Here is a 21,953-nt window from a genome sequence, read left to right as displayed (position 1 = left end):
GCATGCGATTCCAGTGGAGAGCTCGACATCCTGGAGCAGAATGTAAAAAAACAAACTGAGGTTGATGGACGACAAAAGAAACGGGCTGGTAAAATGCAGGAGAACATGAACTGCAACTAAAGAGAACAAAAAGAAAACAGTGACAAAATCAGTTGAAGTGGTTGGGTGGGTGAGGTACGGAGAAAGATGTACTCAGCCTTCACCTGCAGCCCCAAAAGCATCAGGTGTGTGGAGAGCTCCGGTGGAGCGAGAGTAGCTCCGTGTCGCTGCAACCAAGATTAAAACACACACACAGACACACACACAAAGTTTAGGACTGACACGCACAAACGCAAGACCACACAAACTCACACTTATCGAGTAGTGCATGAGAACAGAAAGAAAGGCTGGAAAACATGCGAGTGTTGTTTTTCTGCTTTCCTGCCTCATATATGTTTGAAACTGTTGAGGTTCATGAACTTTTTTTTTTTTTTTAAATTAAAAAGCTACTGGATTCAAATTTAAACTAAAAATCAAAAAGGTAAGAATAAAGTCATGTGTAAAAGAAAAAGCTTCACTACAGAGACCCTCTTTTTCTCTGATATCCTGCTCAATCCTCTCAGGTATCTGTCTGCTTTCTGCTACTCACCAAGGGGTGTGAAGGAGCGTACGGGGCTGGTGTCCCGGCTGCTCTCCCTGCTGGCCTCTCTGCTGCAGCCCTGACTCATACTGGGCCGCGGGATACGACTGCCCCGAGCTAACGCCACCCAGGTAACAACCGCAGAGTGCAGGATAGTAAAGAGAACAGAGGAAGACGGGAAAGGAAGAGAAGTGGAAGGGGAAGAAAAGTACACAAAGAGACATAAAGAAGACAAAGAAGAGTGAGCAGTGACAAAGAAGTCAAAGAGGAAGGAACATGGATAAAGACATAAATAAGACAGAACAGGCACAAGTGAGCACAGGTCCTTTTTTTTTCCCCCCTTGATGTTAAAAGGTACCACCTCAGAGGGCTGAGAGCAGATTTTGTAAAATTACTGCATTTGTAATTTTCTTGATTAGTGCCAAGATTACCAATTATTTTCAATAAACAAACCACTGATATTATTTTGAACATGTCATTCAACCTGTAAGATGTGGGCCCATCACCTTCAAGCATCTAATATCTTCCAGTTGTTTCTTTTAACTAACAGGAACAACTATGAATAATCACACTGAAAATAACAAATTATTTACACTTTTTAACACAGAATACCTGGGTTTATTTTCAGAGTTTACTACTTTAGCATTACAATAATAAGCGCTCACCTGCAAGATAGTAGAACAATAAATTCATCAACTTAAATTAAATCATTAAAATTTCTGCATATTTAGTTTCTTCTGTTTGTCTAATCATTTTTTATTACCTGACTTTTATCATCTTTACAGCTGGATTCAACAGTCTCATATACACAAGTGCTCACTGTGTCTCTTTTTCTCACACAAACAGACGGACAGAAAAGAAAGTGATTAGAGATAGTTTCAGCAATCAAGGGATGGAAGGGGCTGTGTTTCATCCAGTAGCACCGCAATCAACTTCACTGTTCATTGCTCTGTTCATCAGCTTCAGCGTCTAGTTAGCAAATCAGCATTAATCATGGCCTGCCAAAAAGTCTACTGAGCAGAGATGAAGTTTTTCTGATCCTGTGTGAAGCTTTCTTCAACCAGCCACTAAAACAGGTTAGTAAGGAGAGGGAGAAGGTATACTCATGATCTGTGTACATGTGCTGATCACAGGCACCTATCACCGCAAGAACACAGCCAAGACATACGCAAGTTAGAATTATGGGCTCTATAAAGCTGAGGCAGCGACTGATGATGGGAATGATTGAGAAATTTTTTTTAAATGATGGATGGAGACAGTGTGAGGAGTGGAGGTTGGTTTGGGAGTTAAAGTGAGGATGAGAATAGGCAGATTGAGGTGGAGTGAAGGGTGGCATGAGGGTCCAGTCGAGGTTGGAGCCTTACCTCCTCTGCTTGCTCCGTTGTAGATGGAACTAATGCTAGAAGGAGCTATAAGACAAAACCAACGGGAGAAAGAAAAGGAGCAGAGGAAGAAAAGGAGGACAGGGAGCAGGAGGGAAAAAGGCAAGTTGAGATCCAAATTTACAAGGCATCACAGCTACTGGTCATCTGAGTTCATAGACACAAAATATCATGTAACATTTGAGCAGTTTTGTACACAGCAGACACGGGCAGATTTATAGACAGTTTTATTAGTTCAAAAAAGTGTTTATTCACCGACAGACAGGCGGGTGGGGGAAGAGTCTCTGGAGCAGCCCTGGCTGCGGGGGATGCGGCTGCGTCTGTGTCCATCCCCGCTGGATCCAGGCAGCACCCTGTGAGCCCCGGAGCTCATGGTGCTCAGAGCCGTACTTGTCAGCACACGACCGGGGGAGCCACTCCGACTGCCAGCTTCGGAGAGACGCAGAGAGAGGGGAGGACAGAAACCACAAATTATCCAAGGTACAGGGGACATTTATCAAAGAAAACTGTAGAGACACCACCCCTCTATTGTGATAACTTCATATTTAAAAAAGAAAACGTGATCAGTGATCAGTTTTGTATAGAAACAACTGGCAAAAGCAGTTGGTAATTTCTAAGCACATGTTGTTATTTTGTGTATTTTAAAAATACATGTCACTGGGGGAGGATTCCTGTAGTCAGCAAAGCTACAATCAGTTCAAATCACTGAATAAAAAAGGTAATTTACAGGCACTTGTCTGGTACTGGACTGGAATTTTGAAGCTGCATTGAGTAGAAGCTGCTCTGCTTCGCTGGAAGTGTAAGAACAGACGTTTGGGGAACAAGCTCCAGTGCTCAACACTTGAAACTGGACTTAAAGAGGACCTATTATGCTCATTTCCAATTGTGCCATTTTTTTTTTTTTAATTCACAGTTTGTTTGTTTTGTTTTTTTTTAAATTCTATATCATGTGTGGCCTTGGTGCTGCCTTCAGGTCATCCCCTGACTGAAACAAGCCATTTTATTGCCTTTTCTCTCCCAGTTAAAACAAACTTTATCCTGATTGGCTGCCCCTCACAAACCAAAGGTCTGAACAGGGGCCAAAGTTGTGTACTGACCTCATTATTTATAACTTTGGCCATGTTTAATGTGAGCACCAACCATTACAACAGATTATATTATGACAGAAAGCATAATAGGTCCCTTTTAAATTGATCTCTTTAAGACTAAAAATGAGCACACAGACCAGACTCATTTTCAGACAAAATATCAGCTAAATACACACACATTCTCACTCTGAATCACATAATCTACTGAACTATATACTGACATCTAGTGACAGAACTAAATAAAATGGATCTAAATGACAAAAACTGTGTTCAAGAGATGTTTCTGCGATGCTTTGTGGAAACCTTGATCATTACATGTACATTTTTTGTAGCTCATAATACATGTTCTAAGTAAAGATCACTTCACAGTCTGATCTCAAGCCTTTTTTTAGCTGTGGATTTTCTAAGTGCCGATGATCAAATAAAAAAGAAAACTACTGATAAGACGGTGAACTATAAAAGAGGTTACTGGTGAAAACAAGCTACAAAATGGCAAGAATTATTTGCTTGAATCAGCTAATGATTTGTTTATAGGAAAAAAAAAGGTGACTTTTCAACTTTTCAGCTGAATAATGTAACACACAGAAGTGCAGAAACATGAGGCTCCCAAAGCAGTGTATTCAGCATGGTAACAGTACAGCCATGTTACAAGTCTGTGGCTACAAATCCCAGCATGCCTAAGCCAGTGTGAGTGGGGCTTTCAGTGACCTTTCTGCGTGCATGTGAAGAAAGTGAGGTTCGGGCAACAGAGGAAAGAAAGTACAGCTAAAGAGATGGGGAGGGGGGGAATAAGTAGCGTTGTAATCTTACCACCGACAGGGGTAGCAGACTGAGATCCTGAGCCATTAAGCCCATTGGTTGGGAAAAAAACGGGGAAAAGCAGAGGTGAGGGGGGAGGAACAGCAGATTAAATCAGATGAATTATGGGTGTTAGCGCAAAAGAAGCGTCACGGGAGTTACAAAACAAGAGTAGGAAGGGAGCGCATCCTGATGTTCCATACCAAGAATGAAGGCAAAGCTGAAGCACTATGTTGAAATAAATCCATTAATTAAAGAGAAAACAAGTAATGCAGCTGAAGCAAACAAACACACACACTGAACCAGCCGCAGATGACAGACTCAGGAAAGCAGTGCATGTTGGGACAACTGACTGAGCATATGTAGAAACCAAAACCTGTTTACAATGAGGGAAAAATGGTTTAAAGTAAAGATACTGAGCAATATGTTTACACACTCTCACTCTCACGCACACGGAAATCTTACTGACTGTCTTAACTCAGACTTGGCCCTCAATCTAAATGTCCAGATTGAACTGGTGCACTGGTTTGTGGCCCAATCACTGTCCGCTTTTAAACTGGTCTCCAAGCTGGCCGCAAGCAGCTTATTAGCAGTTAATGTCTTGGAGAGCAGGTATATATATACACACACACACACACACACAGACACACACACAAAGACACACAGCTGCCTAATGCGTTGCAATATAAGACTAGCCCAGCAGCTTGTGTCTCGTATATTTAATAACCTGAATGATAGCCAGAGCCAGGCTGGGAAAGCGGAAATGAATAGTTCACCACACCATCCTCTGTGATGAAACACAGCATGCAGAGGAAACACACACACACACCCACCAACACACACATATATTAACACACACTCACTCCTGTTTACACAAAACACCCTGATCAGAATGAGAGCAATAGCGGGTGGGTCACCATTCCCACTGTGGTACACAGATAGACAAGCACACATGGACAGAATACCTGGTGTGCAATCGGATTCGTCGGAACCTGAAGGCACAAAAACATTTACATGGAGCTTATCGTCACCGTGGAGCCAACAAGTTAAGAAACTCCACAAACAGAGGCTGAGGAACCACAATTACTCCTACAAGCTCACGCTCTCACCATTTCTGCTGCTTTTGCAGATTTGTTTCACTCACAGATGGCTTTAAATCATGGTCTGTGTTTAGCTGGTGTGAGGAGGTACATACGTTGCGACTGGGACACCATTTTGGTGCGGCTGCGTCCTCGTGAGTCCACCTGGCTTGACACGCTGCTGGCTGTAGACAAGGGTTGTTTGGTACGTACGCGACCTGTGTGAAAGTAGAAGGGCAACCATAAAAATGCAAAAAAAAACAACAAACAAACAAAACCCCCCCCCACAGATCTGCATTTTATGCACTAATGAAACTAGTCGCACGCAGTTTGCAGCTGAATGAAACCCAGAAACTAAGAAGCACTACAAGCTGATGAAAAGCCACTAATACTGAAAGCTGCTGAATGGCTCCACATTCACACTCAACCAAGTGCAAACACAGATATATACAACAGGGATGCTTCAGTGGATTAGACACCAGTCTTAGAAAGGAAATACCAGAAAATAACCAGTTAAATATTTGAAGGAGTTGATGACTAAAAAAGCAATTTGCACAATTATTTCATTACAGATTAAAATGCAGAGTATACTTGATTAACTGTAGGGATTTTTAGGGAATGATCAATTCATTTCCCAGCCAACCAATTACTTTTATAACCCACTTCATAATTCACATTTACAAACCCAATGTTTAAAGGGGACCCGTCATGCTTTTTTTCAATTTCATATTCTTATTCTAAGACTACTAAAGTAGCTTTGCATGATTCACGTGTCATAACCCTTATATAGTTTATAGCTTTCTTCTGATTGGCTGCCCCTTGCAAACAGAAAGTTTTAAACAACAGACAGGTGGGACTGTGTTATCTGACGTGACCATACTTAGGATACAGAGCCAAGAGTAAAAACAATAGAACATTTAGAGGAGGCTTTAGCATAAACTATTGGCTCACATGGGTACTTGCACATACGCTGACCCTCACTAATTAAAACTCTGGCCATGTTTAAAATGAGCACCCACCATAGTAACAATATAAATATGACAGAATATAACAAAGAGCATAATGGATCCCCTTTAAGTAAAATCATTTTTCTATTACAACACTTCTTTATTAGCAGGATGATCAAACATATAATGTTGGATCAAGAAAGGACTAAAATTAAAATTTCCATCTAGAACATCCCTAAAAATATGCACACAAACATCCACCTAACCACAATCTTACCATTGTCTGATCTGGTTCCTAAAGATAGACAAAAAAGGAGCATGTTTTAAATATCACAATACACATTCTGTGTGTGTAACAGTCACACACATCCTGAGTAACCTATAAAACCTCAGAAGCTGAATTATGCAGTTTAATGTGGGTGCAGATGGACAACTTCCATATTCTAAATAAGATTAAGCTTTAGTAAAGCAGAAGATGATTTTAGCTGTGTTAATATTTGATCCATGTGTCCATGAAGAGCAGTCGCAAAAGTGAGGGTTGAAGTTGACAGCAGGGGGCGCTGTGGCCACACACTGTAGCAACTGAGTTAACATGGACTGGATGAAGTGAGGAAAGGGAAAAGAACAGAGAAGTGGAGTGAGATGATCTTACCATCCGTTTTATCAGAGGCATCATCTTTAGTAGCAAAGATAAAGAAGGGGAGGGATGGAGGAAAAAACCCAAAATAAAATGAAACAAAAATTACAGAAATTATATATACAAAAGGGAAAAGGAATGAAAAAGGGAAGATGAACATAAATTTGAAGAGGAAATAGGATTGTGAACGGAAAGTGTTGAAAATAAGGAAAACGGAAAAAGAGAAGACAAACAGGAGAAGAAAGGAGCACAGTGTGAATTAGTCTCATAACATCTGGTTTTCAGAGAACCATGCAGATGTAGGGATCGACATTTAAATGTACAGACAAACTAACACAGAGGACCATATCCGTCCACAGAACATGCACAGAGAATATCCATAGAGAAACACACTAACAGGCAAATGAGCAGGCGGCAGGAGAGGAGAGGAGAGAGGGAAGTGCAAGTGCTGAAGTGTTGGGAGTCTGGATGTCCATCCTTACAGACTACTCTGCAGATGAGTCAAGCTTTTATAGAATGACGTACTTCTAACTTCAGCCTGTCAGAAACTTTAAAGCACTTCTTCTGCACTGACCTGACGAGACTCTTTACAGTCTGATTTTCTGCTGATTGCATGCTGACCAACATCTGCACTGTCTGAATAAGTGTCTAACTGGACTGGCAGAGCCCTTACCCAGTGAGGAGTAGGACCCGGGGGGCAGACGGCCCGCTCCCCCAGATTGTCCGACGTGCCGGTACTTAGCAACTGCTGCTGCGTTTACATCCACATCACTACGGGACCGCTGCAGGGAGGTCGACGACACCCCACCCTTTGAACCCGCAGGGACTGATAGGACAGGAGGAGCAGGAGGAGTGTGTTGGAGAAAGGGTGGGAGGTGATGGGATATATATATATATATATGCACACATATATACACACGCACATACATCACAAACACATGCAGACACAATACTATTCAAACACAATAATGATACCATACTGCAAAACAAAAATGGGCAGACACAAATGCGCATGTTTACACGCACATGTGTGCAGGATGTGATCGTTCAGGGGAGGAGACAAGCTGATGGAAATGGGAATGAAGGGAGATGGTTTTTTGTCGGAGCTGATGTTTGTCTCAGTGCGTGTGTAACTGAGCACAAGATTATGTGTTGAAAGGGGCTTGCATGTGTGCCAGCTGCTGTGCGCGCACGTGTGTTTATGTGTGTACGTGTGCTCGACTCACCTCGCCCTGGAGCTGCTGACCATTTAGAAGACAGAGGCCGACTGGCAAAAAAGGAAAAGAAAAGTAGGTCAATATGTAACACCACCACACTTTAAAAATAATAATAAAAAAAATAATAATAATAAAAAAGCAGTAGGTCTTAATCAAGAGCAAGCAAACAATAACAAAAAAAAAAAAACTAATTTCACTAATTAACAGATTTTCACTCACTAACAGTTTTCTGCATGCACTGTTTGAGAACACCCATTTCAGAGGTAATCAAAACACATGAATGGATAAATGGGGTCTGACCACAAACAGACTAATATCTGCTGTTCTCCTGTGATCCAAAGAAACCACACAAGATCTGGATACCACCACAATAAAATCTCTCTTTTATAACTCCTTATTTTTAGTCAATAAACATTTTTGTGATCTAGCACGAACACTTCTGTACATGCTTTAAAGGTTTACAGTGTATTATGAGCTTTAGTCAGCAGATTTGTGATACTGCAGATCTGAGAATGTATACTTCTACAATAAAACAACAATCAACAAGATGTAGCGTGACAGGAAACCACATCATTCTACTTTCTTGATGCTCTCAAGAAAGCTTGTATAGGAGTCGAGTTTGACCAATGCAAATCAAGGTGTTTAATAACCTGAAAAACCTTCTAGGAACATAGTTGTTATGAAACTTTGTGTTTCATAATATAATTAAATGAATCATGAAGTTTGTTCAGATTTTGTCTTTCTAAACTTGAATGGCCACTCCAGAGGATAAGCAGGGCAAAAAATAGCTATGTGTGTGTATGGCAGTGGTATCTGACAGATATGAGATATAAATAGGGTCTTAAAATGATTTTTTAAAAAGTCAAAATGACTACAATATCTTTATCATCACTTAAAAAAAAAAAAAAAAGTCTTAAAGTGAATATAGAGGTCTAAAGTTAAGTATAGAGGGATGGTGCACTGCATTCATTACTTTAGGCTCTCTTGAGAGGAAGATGAGGAGCGGTCACTCTGGGGAAGTGAGGCCACGCTGCCAGAGCTCTTCAGGCAGGACTGAAGGGTCTTCTGGTATGAAGGCTCTAAGGAATTGTAAAGAGCATCAGCTTCTCCTGGAAAATGGTTCCTCAGACCCCAGTAGGCCCTGAAAGAGACAGGAGGTGAGAAGAGACAGAGATGAAGACAGAAACAGCAGAGGTAAGAAAAAAGAGAAATGTAAGTAAGAGGCAGCATAAAAGGAGGGTTAAGAAGAGCAAAAGAGAAGAATCAGGAAGCTCAGGAGAAGATTCTTAAAGGGAGGGGAGGTTGATGAGGAATTGAGTGCTACTTGTCTTTCACATAATGCAATTTTCAGTGTGTGTGCCGTACTTGCGAGCCTCCACTCTGGCCTCTGAGTCGGCATCTCTAATTCCTTTTTTGATGCTGTCAACCAGGACTGCAGTGTGTCTGAAACAACACAAACAGGTGCACAGAGTGTGAACCAGCTAGTCTGAAACACATTTGTAAAACACACTAATAGGAATCCTACACTGTGATGTTTTTATGAGGCAGCTATGTTGAGCACAGGTTTCCTCTGAACCACTGATCAGTGCTGACCTTTCTAGAGAGTGGGTCTGCCATTCCTGTAGCAGAAGGTCCAAGAAATCATAACAGCGCCTGGAGAAAACACACTTCTTTAAATCACACTGCATCACAAAAGACATTATGTAACAACATCAGCTAATGTATTATGTTCATTTGAAGCTAGGCTTCTTATCATCATGGTGTTGACTTGAGTGACTTTACTAATCTCACCTTCTTACTGCCACAGACTTGGATGTGCAGTTGCTGGTTATCAGAGGGATGAGCCTGGGGACATGGGTATGCTGCAGAGAGGACAGGCAGCATTGAGCAAAAAATACAAAGCCAAAAAACCCCCAAAAAACCCTGCAACACCAATTTAATCCTGTTTGTGAAATTCACCCGTATTATGATGCGGATAGCTGAGACACCAGAGGTGGCCATGACTTTGGCACAGTTGGGAATGAGGTTAAACAGGACGGGAACGATGGCTTCCGCTCCGTGGTCAAATTTATTCCCCAACACTGATGAAAGGTGGCTGTAAGAAGACACCGGAGAACGCTCAGATGAAATTCAACACAAGCCTTCCAACCAGTGCTGCAGTGTGATTGTGTTTACTGTATATTTTGTATAAATCTCTCTCCAGTGAGGAGTGTGTCATCAGCACTCACGCCACAGTGATACACGCCTCTCGGACCACTTGTGAGCGCAGGTCTTTAGCGGACAATTTAAAGGCTCCATCTAGTAGCCGTAGGTGCTGGTAAAAGCAGTCGTAGTTGGCTGCCCCTGCCACCAGCAGTGAGCGGATTTTCTTAAGCTGTTTAAAAACAACAACAACAAAAAAAACCCACAATAAAATATGATATTGGTTAAATGGAGGAAATGCATTACTCTCCTGTTAAAATTATTTTCACAAACTACTAAAGGGGAATCTACTGACAGCATTGGCTCTCTGGTCCCAGTCGTGTTTGTCATCAGAGCAAATCTCACGGATCTTATTCAGGTTGTCCTCAAGATCTCTTGTTGAATAGATCTGCAACACAATGAAAGAAAACAAGACTGTAAAATGTCTCTGACAGTCTAGTTTTTAAATGCCTGTTTAAGTAAATTATTAGATGGATGAATGTGTTTTATTGCATTAAGTGTGCATTGTACCTGGACAGCAGGGACATCTGTAAAGGCCTTTATGAAATCCTCTTCATCAACTGCTCCGGCACTTTCCTTGGACACTTGGGGGAGAGAAAAAAAATAAATAAAAAAATATCAGAGCAGAGCTGATTAATATACAATTGCGTGTTCATTTATATTATAATACACTCAAATTTAATCAGCCATGAGTCCACAACTTCAAGGCCAAAATCACCTTGGAAATAATGGATGTGAGACACACAGAAAACAAAAAGGCTTTTAAAAAAAAAAAAACTCCCCATAACACCCACAGTTAGTAGACACTGATACTACTAATGGATTTGCTGGGGGATCCAAAGGGTGCTGTACTGGATGGTTGTGTGATTCTGCTTTAACTCAAAGAAAAAAAAAAAACACAGCCACCTTTACAATTATCCACACACACACACACACACACACACACACACACACACACACACACACACACACACACCCCCACACACACACAATGTGAGCAGACTGTGTTTCTAATGGACTTCCTGACAGTAATTGGCATGTCAATCATATCTCTCTCGGGGCTGTGGACCACACCTCCTACAACTACTAACCGGGGAGGCAGGGAGAAATCAGAAAAACAGACAAGGGAGGAAGAGAGAAGCAGGGAAAAAAGACCCAAGGAAGGAGCTGAGGGTAATCCTGGATAAGAATATGAAAACCATGAGATGGGCTAGACCGACTAAAAGCTATCATCATGGAGTTGAGTATAAACACAGGAAGAGGACGGTAGAAAAGCAGCTCTTTCTCCTTTCCCTGGGGTTGACTTCGATGTCAGGCTGTACCACACAGACATGTCATGTCTAAACTCTACATGGCCCTTAGAGAGCTTAGAGAAACATCGATACAGCTGGCTGGCTAGCTCTAGGCAATATCCCCTGCCTCTCATGGATGGAGCATGGTCAAGAAAGCCACCTACCAGCATGTCATCACCATTTCTAATTAGTTTTATTGCAGGGCATGCTGTCAGAGTGAGCAGTTATGGCTGCAATAAAGTATTTTGTTATTCGCAGAAACAAAATACTTTATTGCAGCCATAAAGTATTTTGTTATTCGCAGAAACAGACCTGGGAGATCATAATGTGGAAATATGAGAATTAAGCTGTAGCATTTTGGGTGAGTGGGTGGGTGGGGGGCTACTTTGATTGAAGATTACTGACATAAAGCAACCATCTTGAGCTTTGAAATAACTAATAATGAGGTAGCTGTTCTTTACAGATACATCTTTAGACTCTCCCTGCATGGAATTTCTCTAATACTGAGATTTATTGTCAAACTGAAATATCTTTCTTCTGTCTGAGTGTTGCTTTCGTGGTGTGCAACTTGTGTGGGCGTACTGTCGTCTAAATGCAAATCCACACAGTAACGCCCAAAAAAAAAAAAAAAAAAGTGGAAATGGAAAAGCAAAGCACAGAAAATGTTTCAGCTGCTCCCCACTGAGATATGACTTCACAGAGTGTGTTTCACCAGATTTTTTTCATTCACTGGTCTCATGCATGGAACAGATTTGATCCTATTTTAATTAATGTGCTTTTCTATACAGGGTCATTTCATATAAGATGACCAAATCTGAAAAAAAAAAATGAAGTTATCTCCACTGAATGATCAGAAAACAGATCAAACATCTGGGGAATCACTGATCATTTCTGTTGCAGACATTAGTCACAGCCATTAAACTGCTTATGTTTTTGAAGCTATGATACTGATAATCACAGTTTTGAATAAAAATCATCATTTTGGCTTTATACTAAAACACTTAAAGTTAAAATGTTTTTTCCAGACTTGAAAATGTCCAGTACTCAAAATGATGAGACCTAAAAAAAAAATGTTGAAAAACTTAAAGCATATTAAATAGTGCAAAGGTTCAGTGCATACCTCTGTACTTCAAGGGCCTACGAATATAATCATATGAAGGCAAAATTTTGCATTAAAGATGCTAAAGTTATTGTATAAAGAAAACTGTCTGATTGAAAGGGGATTTGGTGATTCTGACTGGGTTTTCATGGAATGACCCTACAGGGCTGCAGTGGCTCAAGTCCTATTACATCTAGGCACACATAAACACGACCCCAAGCCTAAAAGTTATTCACATAACTCATGTAACAAGAGTGATTGGTGTGCTAGACTTCCAAAACACAGACATCTTATATAACTTGATGCTGTGCCTCAATGCCTCCTGTGCCAGCTACCAGATCTGCCACTGCTCTTCTAATGTGTTGCTGATGCTACAACTTCTGCATAGACAGTGTGAGAAAAATCGCAAATCTGTGCCAAAAGTCATCTTCCTTTTTATTGCACCGAACTTACCAAGGTACAGCTTTTAGAACTGTAGTTCTGTGTGTGCAAAAAAAATGCCTATAATGCATCAGATTTAGCTTCTTACAGTCAATCCATAATTAAAAGACTGTAATGAAAAAGGACATAATCTTGGTTTTCCAGCCAACACTGTGACACTAAAACAGATTATGGAGCGCACACACCTACGAGTGGTTGTGTGTGTCTGTGTGTGACACAAACATCAACAGGCAGCAGGTTCAGGAGCGCTTTCTACCAAAAGAATAAAAGATGGGAAAAATCAATACATACAAAGAGGGACCAAACACAACACTCCAACCAGCTGCACTAGAACGGAGAGCTGACAGAGAAGAGGAGGCGGCAGAGAGGGATTCAAATCATTTAAAAAGGCAGATCTTCTGAAGCCCTGAGCCAACTGCAGATATGAGACTGATAATAAGCATCAGACAGGAGTGTATCAGATTTCTGAGGCCATACAAAGGGAGTCTTGTTACCCTGTGGCATGCTTACTAATGTCTTTTGCATCTTGTAATAGCTCCCGAAGTCATTGTCCTTATCCTGTTAACAACAATTCTCATTCCTGGCACAGTCCACATCCAAAAAAAAAAAAAAAAAAACAAACAAAAAAAACCTGACATACAATGAAGGTACAATAAAGGTTAGTTATTACATTGTTTTATTTATTGTAAGTACCAAAATAGGAGGAAACAGATATGTGGACTGTGCTCATTTCACATCCAGCTCACAAATGAGAATGATGAAGAAAAAAAAAAGAAAAAAAAAAAAAAAATCACATAAAAATAGATTAAAATTCATTAAGAAGATGTAAACGTCTTGTCTGAATTAATGAAACTGTCACAAAGGTGGTCAACAGCTCCAGTTGTAATAAGAGTAAAAAAAATTTCTTATGAACAGCAACAACTGGTTCTAATTATGGTGGTCTGTGAGTACTTGCTAGTCAGAACGCCCCACCAAAATTCCAAAGCACAGCTTGTCAAATGTAGTGATTAGTTTTGTCTGCCAAAAGGTGGGACACCACTATCCTAATTTAGGAATTATTAAATAACAGCACACAGAAATGAGTCTGTAAAAGGGTGTACTTTACAAACCATCTCAGAGTACAGGAACAGAGATCAAATATGACTGTAAATGTTTCTTGTTGCAACTTAACTGCAAGGAGTAGGGGTTAAGTCTTCTGTACAAGTAGTTGAATATCTGAGTGGATATATGCAGTTATAAGGAGGGTGAATTATAGTTAGGGTCACTGATTTTGCCCCTTTACACAACCATAGTAGATTTTAAATTAAACAGTCAAGATGTGCTTGAGGTGCAGACTTTCAGCTGTAATTCAAGCGGATTCACAAAAGTGTTGCATTAATGCGTTAAGATAGTTTTAAACATAAAATTTAAAATGACTACACTATGAAGCCACTAAATGAATTGTTTTTAACAGTTGGTGCCTGAAGTCTAAACCCCACGGACATGACCAAATGCTGCCTTTCATCTTTTGAGATGCTCTGCTAGACCTTTACTGCAGCTGCCTTCAGTTGCTGCTTCTTCGTGGGACTCCATGCCTTCAGTTTTGTCTTCATTGACTAAGAAGCTGCTCTACTGAGTTGAGATCATGTGACTGAATCGACCATTGAAGAATATCCCATTTACAGTGCCTTGCGAAAGTATTCGGCCCCCTTGAACTTTTCAACCTTTTGCCACATTTCAGGCTTCAAACATAAAGATCTAAAATTTTAATTTTTTGTGAAGAATCAACAACAAGTGGGACACAATCATGAAGTGGAATGAAATTTATTGGATGTGTCAAACTTTAACAAATAAAAAACTGAAAAGTGGGGCGTGCAATATTATTCGGCCCCTTTACTTTCAGTGCAGCAAACTCACTCAAGAAGTTCAGTGAGGATCTCTGAATGATCCAATGTTGTCCCAAATGACTGATGATGATAAATACAATCCACCTGTGTGTAACCAAGTCTCCGTATAAATGCACCTGCTCTGTGATAGTCTCAGGGTTCTGTTCAAAGCGCAGAGAGCATCATGAAGACCAAGGAACACACCAGGCAGGTCCGAGATACTGTTGTGGAGAAGTTCAAAGCCGAATTTGGATACAAAAAGATTTCCCAAGCTTTAAACATCTCAAGGAGCACTGTGCAAGCAATCATATTGAAATGGAAGGAGTATCAGACCACTGCAAATCGACCAAGACCTGGCCGTCCCTCTAAACTTTTATCTCAAACAAGGAGAAGACTGATCAGAGATGCAGCCAAGAGGCCCATGATCACTCTGGATGAACTGCAGAGATCTACAGCTGAGGTGGGAGAGTCTGTCCACAGGACAACAATCAGTCGTACACTGCACAAATCTGGCCTATATGGAAGAGGGCAAGAAGAAAGCCACTTCTCAAAGATATCCATAAAAAGTCTCGTTTAAAGTTTGCCACAAGCCACCTGGGAGACACACCAAACGTGGAAGAAGGTGCTCTGGTCAGATGAAACCAAAATCGAACTGTTTGGCCACAATGCAAAACAATATGTTTGGCGTAAAAGCAACACAGCTCATCACCCTGAACACACCATCCCCACTGTCAAATATGGTGGTGGCAGCATCATGGTTTGGGCCTGCTTTTCGTCAGCAGGGACAGGGAAGATGGTCAAAATTGATGGGAGGATGGATGGGGCCAAATACAGGACCATTCTGGAAGAAAACCTGTTGGAGTCTGCAAGAGACCTGAGACTGGGACGGAGATTTATCTTCCAACAAGACAATGATCCAAAACATAAAGCCAAATCTACAATGGAATGGTTCACAAATAAACGTATCCAGGTGTTGGAATGGCCAAGTCAATGTCCAGACCTGAATCCAATTGAGAATCTGTGGAAATAGCTGAAGACTGCTGTTCACAAACGTTTTGCAAGGAAGAACGGGCAAGAATTTCAGCCTCTTGATGTGCAAAACTGATAGAGACATACCCCAAGCGACTTGCAGCTGTAATTGCAGCAAAAGGTGGCGCTACAAAGTATAAACGCAAGGGGGCCGAATAATATTGCACGCCCCACTTTTCAGTTTTTTTATTTGTTAAAAAAGTTTGACACATCCAATAAATTTCATTCCACTTCACAATTGTGTCCCACTTGTTGTTGATTCTTCACAAAAAATTAAAATTTTATATCTTTATGTTTGAAGCCTGAAATGTGGCAAAAGGTTGAAAAGTTCAAGGGGGCCGAATACTTTCGCAAGGCACTGTATTTGCCTTGAGAAACTCTTGGGTTGCTTTTGCAATTTGCTTTGGGTCATTATGCATCTGCACTGTGAAGTGCTGTCTGATCGGTTTCGCAGCATTTGGATGAATCTGAGCAGAGAGTATTGCCTTTGAGAATTCATCTTGCTGCTTCCATTAGCAGTCACATCGTCAATAAACACTGATGGCCTGGTTCCACTGGCAGCCATACATGTCCATGCCTCCACTGTGATATACCAAATGGTGTGGTATGCTTCAGATCATGAGTTATTTCTCAAATTATCCTCACTGTGTGTATGCAAATGTAAATCAATTTACATACCTAGCTTGCCACCAGTAGCGCTGGGCCTGCGTGCAGCGGACGACTCTGCAGTCTTTTTGGGAACTTTGGGAACCTTGAAGGCAGCTTGGGCCGAGGAAGAGCGACTTCCATCCACACTGTCGTCGTCATCAAAACTACGATCTGTAAGAGGGAAGACAGAGTCTAGAGTTATCATCCACATCAAACTGTGCGCAAATACAGTTGCAAAAGGCCTTGCATCATCAACTTCAAAAACACACCATATTCTAAAGAACAGAACAATTATTTTATTTTTTCACAAGCTACAATAAAATAATTGACTAAAACTATCAGCAAGTATGTAGTTAATGATTCCGTATGTAGTTAATGAAAATCTAAATAGTCAAATTCTCACAGAAAGATCAACAACTACTTTCACAAACAAATAACATAACGAAGCTAGCATTCTAAAAATCTAGACTAACATTTTTATCTAATGAAACATGCAAGTTCTTTTAAAACATTTCACATAAATTAAAAAAAAACCAAACATGTTGTTTGCCACTTAAATGTAAAGTACACAGAGGTTGAGGCCAGTGGAAGACAATACCTGGTAGATGGAAAAGTAATGGCAAGAAGCAAAGCACAAAGAGGTTGTAGCCTACAGAAAGCCAAGTCAGGAATCACTAAATCAATACCAATTACAAGCAGTCCACTCGGTGGGAGGAAAAAGCAACTCCTCAGACCTATACGATCGCTTCAAAGGAGAAAAGAAGCCAAATCTTCAAGATGTCCAACCACACCACCAGTGACTGACAGAACTCTCCAGAGTCCAAACCCTCAATCTGCATGCTAGCAAAAACTATGCTAGCTTTCCAGCTTGCATGAAACTTGAGAATGTTTGAAACAATGCTGCAGCATTTGCAACTGTGGAGGACAATATGTGAGGGCACACATGCACAGAAGCACACGCAAACACAAGTTGACTGTGGAGATCAAACTGTTGGCATAGGAATGTAATTGCGCTCCAGTCGCTCTGACAACCAGCTATCGAGAAATGCGCCAAAGCCACCACCCTACACCTTGACTCATACATCAAGTTATTTACATGCACAGACACAGACACACACAGTGTCAACATGCAAAATGAATGACAGGCATGAATGTGTACATGTGAGCCTCATTCTCCAATGTCATGGACACACTATTGTGTCAAGCTTGGTAAATGTTAAGTTGACATGTAAAGACAGACATCATCAGCTGTGAACTGACATTTGCACACAGTCTCTAAGAAAGACACACACACACACACACACACACACACACACACACACACACACACACACACACACAGGTTCATCCTTGCACTCACAGTCACAGATGCGCTGGCAGATAAGTCGCCTCATGCTTCTGGGAGGGTGTGGTGTTGTGGTCCCTCACCTCTTCTTTAAACTGTACCCCAAAACAGGTACGCACACACACACACACACAAAACACACACACGCACGCACACACACACACGCGCGCACACACACCTCACAGACACTTCATGTGAGGTGTCTAAGGCTGCGCATGCACACACCCCTCACATCGCTGTCCGAAAACCCCTCCACCCATACGAGTGCCGGCATTTTCTTTCACTCCTCTCCATCTCCTATCCCTCCCTCTCCTAGCCTCTCTCCTCCTTCTCTTAGCAGCCTCACAGCCAATCAGGCGGGAGGTGACATCATGGTGTTGCAGCCAGTGTGGAGGCAGGAGGATGAATGTGTGTGCGTGATGGGAGAGAAAGGGAGAAACACACATACAGACACCCCAGGAATATTAACAGGGTTTCTCTGTGTCACTCCCAGAGCAGCTAACCTAAACTCATTACCACCACTAGACAGCACAAATGCCAGCCTCTAGCATCCTCTCTCTCTCTCACACACACACACACACACACACACACACAATTACCAACAACCTCTGAACACACTTTTTGTTGCTACATTTACCTGTGTGACAAAAATACATTTATCTATTCAGTCTCTCCAAATGCACAAAGGAACAAAGGATGATGGAGCAATGATTAAAGGAAGGGTGATGACTGGGGGGTGCAAGGGGTGAACCACACCCCTCCATCTGAGGCCCTCTCTCGCTCGCTCTCTCTCTCTCTCTCTCTCACACACACACACACACACACACACACACACACACACACAGAATAGTTTACAGAGTCTGCAGTCACTGACATTTTTTGAGTTTATTTCTGCAGATTTTCAAAAGAAAAAAGCAAGCTGGGCACTGCAAATGCTTGATACAGAGAATAGGAAAAGACTTGTTTAAACTCAAGTACTAAATAAATAAAATTAAGGTTACAGTATTTTCATAATTGAGACATCATTTTGGAGAAAACTTTATCTGAGTTTCCACTTAATAAAAGCAACCATTTTCTTTCAGTGAGAGCTGTACATGGTAATCAGCATAGTATGAGGAGAGAAGCCGCGGGTTTTGTCCCCGCAAGAATTAAAACTCAATGTGTACTTCTTGTCTACATAAAATTGCTTCCCAGATAAATCTGTTGAAATCACAGGTTGTATATAAAATTAAAAAAATATAGAGATATCTAGCTTGCACACTGTGGTGTAGTTTTACTGATTTACTGCACCAGGCTCTAAATAGATAAACAGATGAGCCTGGAGCCCCACAGAGTGCAAGCTGTACATTTATGTTTTCACATTTGTGGTTAGCTTGTTTTTTGCCTCTATACCTGTCTCTATTTTGGTGTGCATATGCATGTGCATATGTATAATTTCAAAAAAAACTTTATTATCCCTCCCCGAGGGGAAATTTGCTCTGCAGCCAACAGCAAAAAACAAACAAACAAAAAAACAAAAAACAAAAAAAAAAAAAAAAAAAACAAAACCATACAACACATACAACCAGAGACACAGAATCACCTCATGGAATTCAAAATAGTAATGGTGGTAGGAACAAATGAGAATTTAAATCAGTTTGTTCTGCAGTGAGGCACAGAATACCTCCATCCTGAAGGCAGCAGCTGATACTCTGAAGATGGTGGTGAGTGCTATCACTCTGAATCCTCTCTGCCTTTTGGGTAGCCCTAACTCTGTACAGGAGGGCAGGATCATTAAGATTTATACCTGCCACTTTGCTACACAGATGCTACTTTGTAAAACCGTTTAAAGCACCAGGCTGTAAAACACGTATTTTTGCTGTGAAGTGGGGCATTTTAACATAAGAAAAATTGCTTGTCCTGTCAGCTAATATGATACTTTTAACTTGATCATCTTGCAAACCTTGGCTCTCAATAACTGTTTTAACATCAGGACCTCAAGACTAAAGGCCTCCCTCCACCCACACACCCACACACTTACAGATTACCCACTGCAGAGGAAATTCAAGAATATAGTGATGTTTACAGTTACACTGGATTATAAAGAAAGCAGCACAAGTGAATTAATTCGCAATCGGATGCACAATTTAATGAATTTAATTGGCAACAAAACCCACACCGCCATTATGACAGGCATCACGGGTCTTGGCATTGATCATCATCCCATGCTTTTGTCTAATCGGACCCCACAGAAGGAAATGTCACTGGGTGAAGGGCAGAGCAAAGACACCAGAGAGGGGAGGAGAAAGAGAGAGGAGGCAGACAGAGAGAGAGAGACAGAGAAAGCCTGAGAATGTGAATCTCTAACACAGAACAGACTGCACACATGCTGTTGCCATGGTGACCTGTGCAGACCAGCTTCTCAATTGAATAGAGCAGCAAAAAGGGAGGGGGGGGGGGGGGGGGGGGGGGGGGCTCAGTAAAGCCACTAGCTTATAAATATCCCCAATTTGTTTTAATCAACAGTTGGGTTTACTTCATGTTAGTCACATATCAGTATGCACATTACAGAAAGATACAAATATGCACACAGCACACCTAAACACGGCGAGAGGCATCATCTACACCGTGTACCAGGCAGCGTTACCATGGCAACTCCAGGGCAAGATCCCCTCCTCCCTCCATTTGGAAAGAACAGTCCAAAAAACAGGAATGAAAAGAGGAGAACAGACAACCAGCTGAAAGCTGGTAACTGCCCACAGACAATTAAGCAATAGTAGAGTAAAGACATGTTAAAACACCTCTGCAAAAACATGCAGCAGAGCAGCAATGTGGCAGCCTTTAATCTGTGTTACAAGCCCAAAACTAAACATACTCCATGATGTGGTCAGATATGAAGGACTGTTTAACTGGTTACCTGTCCACATCTAAAGAGAAGAGGCGAGAGGAAGACTTGCTGACACAGACAGAGCTAATCTCAATTCTGTTAAAATTTGTGGGGGTTTTGACCACATGATGGCAGCACTGACTCTGCTCTAACCAAATTACTTCTGTGGTTTAAACATTAATAAAAAACCCCACCAGGATAAATCATCCTGCTGATGAAAGAAGGACAAAGCATTTATGTATGTACATGTACTAAAAATGATACATAATTAAAAAAAAAAAAAGAAGTCACACCAAATCTTCAGAAAGCCTATGAACCAACTGATTCAACTATGAGATGAAGTTTGTGTTCATGCTGAATGTTTTTACTATTGCGCAACAATAGTGACCATTATACTGATGAAGACTCCATGGTGTATTTTACTCTGAAACCTCACTGTTGTTTTACTCGAGTTTAGCTTGACCACATCAGATATAAACCTCCATACTCCATCTACAGTGAAACATGATATGGTGCCACATGAGTCTGCAATACTGGCCGCAATGTTCTGCTTTCTTCAGTCCAGGCTAGCGCATGCTAAAGTCAAAGCCCACATAAAGCTTCATTTAGCTTTATGTAGCTTTTTGTTCCATGCGAACTTTGCTTTACCTCAGTAACAGCCAGTGTTTGCGTACCCGCAGTGTCACATATCCCAGGCCCATGTGACAATGTGCAGTGTTCCATGCAAAGGATGACACAAAATATCTTGAGACTGCAAGATGCTCATATGAGAGTGACAACTGGAAAGAAGAACAGCACTGTGGTGTCTGGAACAAAAGCTGCTAAAAACTCTTGCCTCCAAAATAAACCAGCAGAGATATGTGTTAATAATAATAATAACTAAATTAAATAAAATAAATAAAACAAACAGCAAATCCTGCAGAAACCGTCAGGTTTTTAGGCATGTAGAGTGAAAGTTAAACCACTGAACATATAGCAGTTATGATGCAAAATGTGTCCGCAGACAGGGCTAATACTATAAAACACAGATGACCACAAACTAATGCAAAAAGACAGTAAGTGCAAAAGAAATGAAAATTACTTCCTGTACTTCCAAATAATGACAGTGGAAGTTTTATTAAAAATACTAACCATATAATTCATTAGTAGCCATCAGTATGGAAACATAACAAGGTCAAATGCTTCACTTGCAACCAATCTGGGACAGAGAATGATGGAGAGAAAGGGAAGCAAAGGAAAGAAGAGACACGTTTGAGGTTTAGGCCCAGATTCTCTAATAGGAGACAGACTGCTCCATTTCTAGCTCACCTCATAGAAAATGATCTCATTAAAACACACACACACACACACACACACACACACACACACACACACACACACACACACACACACACACACA

The 21,953-nt window shown here is 41.1% G+C and overlaps 1 protein-coding gene across 2 annotated transcripts in view; it reads right to left on the bottom strand.

Annotated features, from left to right (window-relative positions):
• The window catches only part of clasp2 (cytoplasmic linker associated protein 2), a 62,539-nt gene that overhangs the window by 14,260 nt on the left and 26,326 nt on the right, over positions 1-21,953 (bottom strand). The window contains exons 9-27 of one of the 2 annotated variants that reach the window (XM_030740747.1): positions 16,374-16,514; positions 10,480-10,553; positions 10,265-10,357; positions 9,996-10,141; positions 9,727-9,862; positions 9,559-9,629; positions 9,361-9,420; positions 9,133-9,210; positions 8,741-8,908; positions 7,777-7,817; positions 7,224-7,376; positions 6,566-6,589; positions 6,191-6,208; positions 5,083-5,184; positions 3,900-3,926; positions 2,257-2,430; positions 1,984-2,028; positions 629-736; positions 204-266 (exon numbers count right to left, since the gene is read on the bottom strand). In XM_030740747.1, the coding sequence (XP_030596607.1) occupies positions 204-266; positions 629-736; positions 1,984-2,028; positions 2,257-2,430; positions 3,900-3,926; positions 5,083-5,184; positions 6,191-6,208; positions 6,566-6,589; positions 7,224-7,376; positions 7,777-7,817; positions 8,741-8,908; positions 9,133-9,210; positions 9,361-9,420; positions 9,559-9,629; positions 9,727-9,862; positions 9,996-10,141; positions 10,265-10,357; positions 10,480-10,553; positions 16,374-16,514 (1,722 nt within the window). The remainder of the gene's footprint in view (positions 1-203; positions 267-628; positions 737-1,983; positions 2,029-2,256; positions 2,431-3,899; positions 3,927-5,082; positions 5,185-6,190; positions 6,209-6,565; positions 6,590-7,223; positions 7,377-7,776; positions 7,818-8,740; positions 8,909-9,132; positions 9,211-9,360; positions 9,421-9,558; positions 9,630-9,726; positions 9,863-9,995; positions 10,142-10,264; positions 10,358-10,479; positions 10,554-16,373; positions 16,515-21,953) is intronic. The other variant, XM_030740749.1, reaches the window with a different exon arrangement.

The sequence above is a fragment of the Archocentrus centrarchus genome, chromosome 11 (genome assembly GCF_007364275.1).
Source record: "Archocentrus centrarchus isolate MPI-CPG fArcCen1 chromosome 11, fArcCen1, whole genome shotgun sequence".
Taxonomy (NCBI): Eukaryota; Metazoa; Chordata; class Actinopteri; order Cichliformes; family Cichlidae; genus Archocentrus; species Archocentrus centrarchus.
This window is presented reverse-complemented; position numbering and strand designations above follow the sequence as displayed.